The 9,970-nt window shown below is 52.1% G+C and overlaps 1 protein-coding gene across 8 annotated transcripts in view; it reads left to right on the forward strand.

Moving 5' to 3' along the window:
- SEPTIN9 (septin 9) overlaps positions 1-2,417 on the forward strand; it is a 161,921-nt gene extending 159,504 nt beyond the window's left edge. For 7 of the 8 annotated variants that reach the window (XM_037809982.1, XM_037809985.1, XM_037809983.1 and 4 more), the window contains 2 exons: positions 363-494; positions 1,033-2,417. In XM_037809982.1, coding sequence (XP_037665910.1) covers positions 363-494; positions 1,033-1,123 — 223 coding nt within the window. In that variant the 3' untranslated portion in view covers positions 1,124-2,417. Of the gene's footprint in view, positions 1-362 lie in introns of all 8 variants that reach the window. The other variant, XM_037809981.1, reaches the window with a different exon arrangement.
- The last annotated feature ends 7,553 nt before the right edge of the window (positions 2,418-9,970 follow it).

Genomic DNA, 9,970 nt, shown 5'->3' on the forward strand with positions numbered 1-9,970 from the left:
CCCAGAGCCAGGTGTGGGGAGCCTTCCATCCTGGGGGGCTGGCTGAGGAAGGACAGGCCCTTCTCAAGCCTCAGAGGAAAACCCGGCTCCCCTCTGAGCCATCTGCCCTGCTCCCGGGGGCTGGTAGACATGGAGAAGGGGAGATGCGTCCATTGGGACAGAGTGTCCTGAGAGGGTCTCGCCCCCAGCCAGGTCAGACGCAGCGGGCCTCCGAGCCCCACGCTGGGTGGGGGGCACACGGGGCACCGAGCCTGGGCCCGGGGTGGAGGGAGGGCTGGCGGGTGCCGTCCTGAGCCCGGCCAGCAGGCTGGGGGGTCTACCTGGCTGGCCTGCTTACCCCCCGCCCCCCGCCGGCCCCCCAGGACACACATGCAGAACATCAAAGACATCACCAGCAGCATCCACTTCGAGGCCTACCGCGTGCGGCGCCTTAACCAGGGCGACAGCGCCATGTCCAACGGCGTGGAGGAGAAGGAGCCGGAAGCTCAGGAGATGTAGGCCCCGCCCGCCCCAGGACCCCACCCCCGACTTCCCTGCGCCCCCACCCAACCCCGGGCCTGCCCACTTGCCCCATTTTATTTTATGTAATTTTCTTCATTTGTCGTCATCCTCCGTCCCTTTTACACGCTGCCAAGTAACAGGATAACGTGTATCATCTTGAGTGTGTTAATTATTAGCCCACTGGGGGGTGTGTGTGGTGGTGGGGGTCTCAGATCCAAGGCCAGGTCTCCGGCCTCCTCTGAGGTCTGGGAGAGGCTGGACAGTGGCCAGAAGGAAGGGACAGGGAAGGACCCAGCCCAGGGAGCCAGACAAGCAAGCTTCTCCCTGTCCGTGCTGACCCTTCCGTCCAGGTGGCCGCGGGGATGGGGAGCAGGCCCCCTTACTGTGGGGGTGCACCCGGGCCTCACCTCAACAGGCTGCCTGCCCCCCTCCAGCCCCCAAGGCCATGGCCCCTGAAACCCCTTCCCATCCCCGCACCCCCACTTGGCGCAGGCGTAACTCAGAGAGCACCCCACCCCACCCCACCCCAAGGGGCAAGAGCCAACTCCACAAGTCGCCGGGTGCCAGTTGCTTAGACGCGGGGAGGCCTGGGCCACCGCCGCCACCTGCCAGCCCGCCCTGAGCAGAAAGTGCCTTCACTCAGCCTTGCACGCGAGCCGCCATCCCGGGGGGGACAGTGGGACCCGCTGGAGAAGGAGGCGTGTGCGGCTCTCCCCGTCATGAGCCCCTCGTGTCACCTCCTCCGATGGGACTGTAACTGCCTGATTTGCTGGGATTCAAGTGACGATTAAAAGGAAGGAAAAGATGCCCCTGCCCCCCGCTGATTTTTTGGGAAGGTCCAAGCAGGTGTACCTGGTGGAGAAGCCAAGGAGGAAGGGGGCCGTGGGGGGGCCAAGCTGCTGGTCCCCGCCCTTCTGCGTGTTACTGGGAAGGCGTGTAGGCATCTCTTCAGTCTTTGGCTTGATCCAAGACGCTCCAGTTAAATTATCACCAGTTAAAACCCACTTTGGGGGGTGTTTGTGCACTCCCGGCAGCCCACCACTCACTTGGGTAAGCAGGGCGTGGTGTAGAAGTCCCTTTGGGCTGGAGACCTGGGCACCCACCCCTCTGGGCCCAGGCACTGCCTCGAACGGGCCTTGTCCCTCCTCCTCAGGGCCCGTCATGAAGACCCCGCAGGGGCAGGGGCAGGGGGTGGGGACCACAGCCGGGCTGCAGAGCAAGCTCACCCCACCTGGCTGTGCCCCCTGCCCCTCACCCTCCGTCCCCCCTAGGGGACCAGGAGGGACTGTCCGTGCTGTGCCAGTGAGGTCAGGGTCACTCTCTTCCCGTCCTGACCGCCCCGGGGACATGGAGATATCTGGCTCCGGCTGGTGGGGCAGGACGCCGGGGTGCACACTCTCGTTTGTGACGGCAGACCCCCGCTCGAGAGGGAAGCAGTGGAAGGAGAGGGGGCAGAGGCACCCCAGTGTGCATGCTGGTGTGTGTGTGTGCGTGTGTGTGCATAAATGCCACCTGCGACGGGGTTTTCACTCCCTTCCTGCCCAAGAGAGCTAGGGCCCCTCATCAGACTCCAGGGAAACAGTTTACTCGCTGACTTGCCATAGTTTTGCCAAAGCCGCCAAGATGTCGAAGGAAATGTCCATCTCCGGTGTCCGGGCCCAGGACCTGGGGCAGCCTTCCCTGCTGGGGGCTCCTTGCCAGCCTCGGGGTTGCTTGGGGGCCAGCAGCAGCCCAGCAAGGGGGGACTGAGCTTTCCTTCTTTGTACCAGATTTTGAGAAGATGTTCGTTTCATTGCGATCTATTCCACAATGGCCTTTTGCTATGTGCCTCCTGAGAACTTAGTCTCTTTTTGTATAAATTACAAAGTGTTGAAAATGTATTTCCTGAAATAAATGGTTCAAATGCAAACCCAGAAGGCTCCAGAGTGGCGATGTTTTTTTGGCTCAAGGCTGGTGGACAGAGAGGCTCACACACAAAAATGTCAGGCTAGGTTTGCTCCTGATTCAAACTCCAACTAAAAGTCCCTGCTTGGGAATTTGTGATTCCAGTGCAGCTCCTAAACAGGATTTACTAAGTGTAAACACAGTGTAAAAGTGATTGCCAGGGAGTGGTTTAATCTAGTTCAGAAAAAGAAGTCTGTTTCAGGGGCTTTGGAAGCACTCCTTTACAGAGACGATTGGAAAATGCGTAGCAAATCTTTCTTCTTTTAGTCATTCCTTTAGCCTAAAGGGTTCCAACAGTGAGGTACTCTGAACTGCTTCCAAATAGTGTACCCTTGAAAAGCATCTTCTGAAATTGTCAGTGTTTGACAGCAATTTCATATCAACCTAATTTGGAGGGACCGTGGCCCCATATGTCTACAATTCGGGAGGCTGGGTTGTGGAGCTTGGCTTTTCTTGGCCAGCACTCCTGGCGAGTCGGGGGGCTGTGCCCCAAAGCCGCCGGCCATGGACAGCGGCCCCTCCTGGCTCCCTTCTCCCCGAGTCTCGGCTTCCTCATGCAGCCCCCACAAAGGACCCTAGACCGGGGCGGGCGGGGGAGGAGGGGGGCGGCGCTTAAAACAACAACTGGGTATTGACTCCTGGCTCTGGGGGCCGGAAGTCGGAAATTGAGGTGTCGCATCCCCCGAGAGGCTCTGGGGTCACTCCGATTCCTGCCTCCCCTTTCCCTGGTCTTCTCTAACCCACCCTCCTCCCACCCTGACCCAGTAGGAGCTCGTCAGCATCCTTACCTTAATTACTTTTGCATGCAAAGACCCTCTTTGCAAATGAGCTCACATGCTGAGGTTCCCGGTGGGGCTTGAGTTTTGGGGGATACTGCTCAACACCCAGGGCCCTGGGCCCTCCAGCACGGCATGGGCTGCAGAAACAATGGGGGGTGGGGGGTGAATCAGGAGCTGCAAGCTCTGGCTCCCTCAGCCACCAATGACCCAGTGGCCCAGGATTGTCCCAACCCCTCTGGGCCTCTCCTGGCTCTCCGGCTGGGTGGGCTGCCCTGTTTTGGAGAACGGAATGATCTGAGTCGACGGGAAGTGGCCCCGGGGAGCCTCTGCTTCCAGGATGCCAGGCATGTCACTAAGTGTGCAGGGGCTGCGGGCACCAGCCCTGGATGTACCCCTAGTCTGTTACTCTCGCAGCGGTGCCTCCACCGGGAGCCCACCTCCCTCCCCTCCCGATTCTGAACAGCCCCTGGTGTTCACCCCCGCGATCCATCCCTCCCTCCCCAGGACCCGCCTCCCAGGGTCCTGGCCCGAGGTGCCTCTAGGAGCCGGGTGGTCCCACAGTCACCACGGTGGACCCAGGGAGAACAGGGGAGCCTGAGGACGGGTGCCAGTGTCACACCGGCCCCGGGACAGTAACCTGGGAGGTGGGAAACCCCAAGGGTCTGCTGGGACCAGGCCCCTCCGCCTTGTCGTGCTCTGGGCTGCAGCCAGGAAAAGAAAACGAACAGCAGCCTTGGGGCTTTGTTAGACCTGACCCTGTGTGAGTTCCTGCATCCCCCAAAGCTCTGGGGCCAGGGCAGGATCCACCGTGGGTCCCACCGAGATCTGCCTAGATCTGCCTAGATCTGCCTAGGGAGGAAGCCAAATAGAAATCAGGCAGCAGACTACCATGGGGCCATTCTTAGGTTCTCCTTCTGGATCTTGACTGATGGATTTTCCCCTCATTTTTCAACACAAACGTAGCCTGTGCAGTGTCGAAAATGTGGAACATTCCGGAAGAAAAAGTAGACCACAAACAGCGAAAAGACGCCACCCTCCCACCCTGCGCTGGCCGTGGGTGTCGCCCCCGGCCTCCCTCCTTGTGCTTTGCTATTGTCATTTGCATAACTCCGAGGAAATAGTCCCTCCACAGTGTTTCGGGCACCCCCTTGATTTGGTTTGGGGGGGACTTGGGGTATGGGGGTGCTGGTAGGCCGCCCAGGAGGCCTGGAGGTGACGGGATGCGGGTGCACTGCGGGGACGGGGTGGGTGGGCCATGCGGCCAGCCCCCGGGGTCTGCAGCCAGGAACTGCAAGCATCTGTGCAGTGGAGACGGGGTCCTCGGGTCCCACCCTGCCCTGGGACCCCAGCCCTGCCCCCTGCCCACCTTCGAGGGCTCCAGAATGGCCCCCACCCCACCCCCAGCAGGCGACCAGCCTTCCTGCTCCAACGGGAGCTGCCCTGAGGCTCCAGGAAGGTGACCACCCTGGGGCCCCTTCCCTGCCCACGCCCTGCCCCTCTTCCCTTGCCCTCACCTCCCCCCACACTGCCCCCCTCTCCTCCCTGCTCTCGCTCCCCTCTCACACCCCCGTGGAAGGAAGGAGGGGGAGAGGCCTCCATTAAGGGGGACGCTGGGCGGGGCCAGGGCTCATTTCCTGTGGGGGAGGGAGGCCGCCTTCCAGATGTGCGCTGCCCGGGCAGCAGCCAGGAGGGCGGGGCCGGGGGGGTATTAAAGGCGCCAAGAACTGCATTCTCTTTCTTTGGAGCATCGCGGGGGCTGCATCCTTGTGCTGATTGCAGACCCCATCCCGCTCCCCTGTTCTGCTCCCCGCCCCTGCAGCCTTTGCCTCTTCCATAAAGTAAAATGCTCTGACTCTGGTTTCCCTGCCTGCTCATTGTAGAAAATTTGAAAAATAGAGAAAAGTAACAACCACAGCAAACAAGAAAATCCCACCATTTCGAGTCAATCCGCTAACGTGGAATTAAAAATACATATTTTAAATGCATTGACAAACTTTTGTTATCGTTTCCGTTTTGCTTTTGTTTTTTTTTTCAAAATTAAGCTCATGTTGTACCTATCATTATGTAACTTGCATTTGCATGCTTTATCAGTGTGCATTTTTTAAATGTTATTTGTTTTGTTTTGGAAAAAGCATGATTTTAATCGCTGTACAATATCCTGTCATGCAAACGTTATCTTATTGACTTCGGTGATGATTTCTAAGTTTTTTCTAAGTTTTCACTCATCAGCAAGTCTGCCTCCAGGGGCTTGGTGATTGCAGATGAGAGAGGAGCCTGGTGGGTGTCCAGCTTGCCTACAAGAAGCAGGAGCAACTAGAAATTGCCGGAAGCCCACACATGCCGGAGAGCCTCTCACAGACCAAGAGGCAAGAGGCTCTCCAGCAGTTTCCGGCCCTTCCCTCTCTCCTCCTCTTTTCCGTCTGGTCTCTCGTCTCTGGCTCTTTGGCTTGCCGACGGGCGGTCTTCATCCTGACCCAGCGTGTCCGACACATGAAGGCCTTGCAGAGCTGGGGCGGATCAAGGTGCAAAATCATTCCTTGAGTCTGTGATTCACATGCCCCTTTTGGGCACCTCTCTTGCTCAGGTTCAAACAGGCAGCTTGGGATCTTTTGAATTTCGGTGCACGTGAAAGACCCCAGGAGGTCACCCCTCATGGATCACCTATTGAGGACCCCGGCCCTCCAACAATGGGTGATTCCTTTGATTAAATTTTTTTCCATGGAGATGTGGACCCCATACATTCAGGGTGGGACTTGTTAGTTCACTGGAGTATTTAAGAGAGAAGCGAAGAGCTGACACAGACCCAGATGCTGGGTGATGCTTACAGATGCTTGGAGATGCAGACAGAAGGATGTTTGGAGATGATAAGCCAAGAGATGAAACCCAGAGTTTGTTCCAGAGAAGCTAAGAGAGGACCTCCAGATGCTTGGAGAGAAAGGCCCTGAGAGAAAGAAGCAAGGAGCTGAGAGAGAGGAGCTGAAACAACACAGAACCAGCAGATGCCAGTCCACATACCTTCCCAGCTGACAGTGGTGTTCCAAACATCACTGGCCATTCTTCAGTGAAGGTATCCTCTTGTTGATGCCTTAGTACGAACACTTTCATGGCCTTAGAACTGTAAAGTTGTAACCTAATAAATCCCCTTTATGAAAGCCAATCCATTTCTGGTATTATGAATAATAGCAGCTCTAGCAAACCAGAACAGTTCATATCTCTAATTGAAGTCTGATCTCTTTTTCAGCCTCTTTAACATTTCCTCTATGGGACAATGCTGACATTCATAGCTGCTGAACCCTGCCTCTGAGTCTCAGGTGTCATGTCACTTAGATACCCGAAGTTCAAGGGACTGATTAGGTTTTGCACCAGAGTTCAGCATTTCGGAATTTAGAAATAGCTCTTACAACTCAAGAATAGATGTAACTGCTGTTAAGAGCTTACAGTCTAGGAACCTTTACCATAAGCCTTCTCCTGATAACCTATGCTCTCAGATTCAATTCTCAGCGTTTGCACATTATAGTTATTCCATATTTGTGAGGCATTATAATGTTTGTCTTTTCATTTTTTATTTCACTGAACGTACTGTCCTCAAGGTCCATTCACCTAGTTGCAAACCTCACAGCTTCATTCCTTCTCATAGTCGCTCAACATTCCATGGTATGTATACACCACAGTTCGCCATTCTGTTCATCAGTCAATATACCCTTAGGCCACCTCCATCCATTGTGAATCGTGAATACTGCCACCATAAACCCCACTGCGTAAATGCCCATTTGTATCCCTGTTCTCAGTTCTTCCAAGTATATACCCAATAACAAGGTTGCAGGACCATATGGCAACCCCATGCTTAGCTTCCTGTGGAACCACCACCCTGCCCTCCAGATGGGCTGCACCATTCTCCTTCCCCACCAACAGTGATTAGGTACATCCCTCTCTCCACATTTTCTGCAGCACTTGTATCCCTCTATTTTTTAAACAGTTTTATTCCCATACCATTCATTCCCTCTTAGGTAAACAATAAATGGTTCCTGGTATAATGACATAGTTATGCATTCACCACCACATTTCTGTTTCTTCCACAAAGAAAGACGAAGAGGAGAAAAAAGAAAAACAGAAAAAAAGTGACAACTAAAAAAATAAAATAAAATAAAATAAAAAGCATGGACAACATCATGAATGCCAAGAATCCCACACCCCTCCCTTATATCCCCCTCTTATAGACAATTAGCTTTGGTATATTGCCTTTGTTACAATTAATGGAAACATATTTCAATGTAACTGTTAACTATAGACTCTAGCTTGCATTGATCATATTTTTTCCCCAAGACCATCCCATTTTCAATACCTTGTAAACTTTACATTCATTTTTTCTCCTCATATAAAAACATTTTTATATTTTTACATTTAATTACAATCATTGACCACTCTAAGTTTCACTAAGTTATACCATCCCAGTCTTTATCATCTGTCTTTCCTTCTGGTGTCATACATACATCTAACCTTCCTCTTTCAATCATACTCACAGTCATCTTTGTTCAGTGTACTTATAATATTGTGCTACCATTACACAGTATTGTGCCATCCATTTCTCGGTCCATACAATCAATCCTCTTGAACATTTTATACTCTTTGAGCATCAAATGCCTGATCTCTACCCTCTTTCTATCTCCTGATATCTTCATTTCTACACTCTCTCCAAACCTCTCTCACCTATCTTTTCCTATCTCCCTTTTGTATTTCTTGTAGCAGAGGTCTCCTGTTCATGAACTCTCTCAGTTTCTATTGATCTGAAAATATTTTAAACTCTCCCTCATTTTTGAAGGACAGTTTTGCTGGATGTAGGAATCTTGGTTCTGTCTTCTTCTTTCAGTATCTTGAATATATCATACCACTGCCTTCTTGCTTCCATGCTGAGAGATCCACACTTAGTTTTAGTTGTATTGAGCTGCCCTTGTGTGTGATTGATTGCTTTTCTCTTGCTGCTTTCAGAATTCTCTTTGTCTTTGACATTTGAAAATCTGATTAGGAAGTGACTTGGGGTAGGTCTATTTGAATCAATTCTGTTTGGGGTACGCTGCACTTCCTGTACCTGTAATTGTATGTCTTTCATAACAGTTGGGAAATTTTCATTGACTGTTTCCTGTATTATTCTTTCTGCCCCTTTCATTTCTCTTCTGTTTCTGGGACACCTATAACACATGTATTCATGCACTTCATGTTGTCATTTAGTTCCCTGAAACCCTGCTCATATTTTCCCATTCTTTTCCCTATCTGTTCCTTTGTGTGTAGGATTTCAGAGGTCCTATTCTCTAGTTCACTAATCCTTTCTTCTGCTTCTCCAAGTCTGCTGTTGAATGCCCCATTGTGTTTTTCATCTCTTCCATTGTGCCTTTCATTTCCATAAGTTCTACCGTTTGTTTTTCAAGCTTTCGATTTCTTTCTTATGGTCACCCAGTGTCTTCTTTATATCGTTCGTCTCTTTTGTCATGTTTTCTTTCAACTTGTTGATTTGATTTAGAAGATTTGTTTCAGCATCTTTAATTAGTTGTTTCAACTCCTGAATCTCAGTTGAGGTGCTAGTTCATTCCTTTGACTGGGCCATATCTTCGTGTTCCCTGGTGTGGCTTGTGATATTTTGTTCTCTGGGCATCTGATTTTCTTGATTAGTTTATTCTGGAGGTTGTTATTTCTTTTTTGCCTTGGGTTTTCTTGTTGGCTTTCTTTGGTCTCTATATTTCTTTGTTTCTCTTGCTGGCCCATTGTCAGATTGGCTCTGCCCCCCTGTCTTCCCCCTAAATCAGACACCCAACATGGCCTGCCACAGAGATGGGAGGTAGGCACTGGGCACCCTAGCAAGTTCACTGTGTCCAGTAACATAGATCTGCTGGCTTCCAGTGGTGTTCTGTTTCCACTGGTCAGCAAGACCTGGGCTTGTTTTAGAGCCCTGCTTTGACAGTTGGTTTGTCCATATTTCTCAGCCCAAACTGGGCTGGGTTTCTGTGCAGGGCATGTAGACCAACCCCTATGGTACTAATAAATGGTCTGAAGCACCTTTTTAAAAGTGTTTGTATTCCCTTGCACTTTCCAGACTGTCCAGCGGATGGTGCTGTTTGGTAACTTAATCATCCTTAGTGGGTACTTTGCCTCCAAGCACAGGCTGCATCTAAACAGGTGAGTTGAAACTGCAGGATTCCTATGCCCTCACTTTGCCAGCCAATATCTGGCTGATGTGGGGCCCCCCCTGTGGCAGAGGACTCCCTCAGCCGACCCAGCACTCCAGCCATCCCCAAGGCAAGGAAAAGGCCGCTGGCTGCTGCTTCCCTCAAGGGTGGGAGAAGGGCTTTCAGACCCAGGGCTGGAGACACAGTCTCCATTCATGCTTTCTCAGTCTCTTTGCCCCTCACTGACCTGGGCCTTTAATTGTCCTCCCCTGTCCCCTGGGTCTTCAAACAGTGGGGGTACGTCTCATTGCTGTGAGAGAATTTATAGTCTGTGTCCATGGTGGAAGGGGTCCTGTCTGTTGTTTCTGTACCTTTCCCAAGCTGAGCTCAAGTGAGGGGGTGGGGAGAGGACTGGCAGGTCCAGGACAGACGATTCCTACCTGATAGTTCTTCTCTTTCCTCAATTCGGCATTTGCAGGGTCCTTCTCCAGTCTATATCCTCCTCAAGAGTTTCAAACAATTCAGAATTGTCCTTTTTCCATTGAATCTCCGGAGAGAAGTTTTCACTAGCTGTTTACTTCGCAGCAT

The sequence above is a fragment of the Choloepus didactylus genome, chromosome 18 (assembly GCF_015220235.1).
Source record: "Choloepus didactylus isolate mChoDid1 chromosome 18, mChoDid1.pri, whole genome shotgun sequence".
NCBI lineage: Eukaryota > Metazoa > Chordata > Mammalia > Pilosa > Megalonychidae > Choloepus > Choloepus didactylus.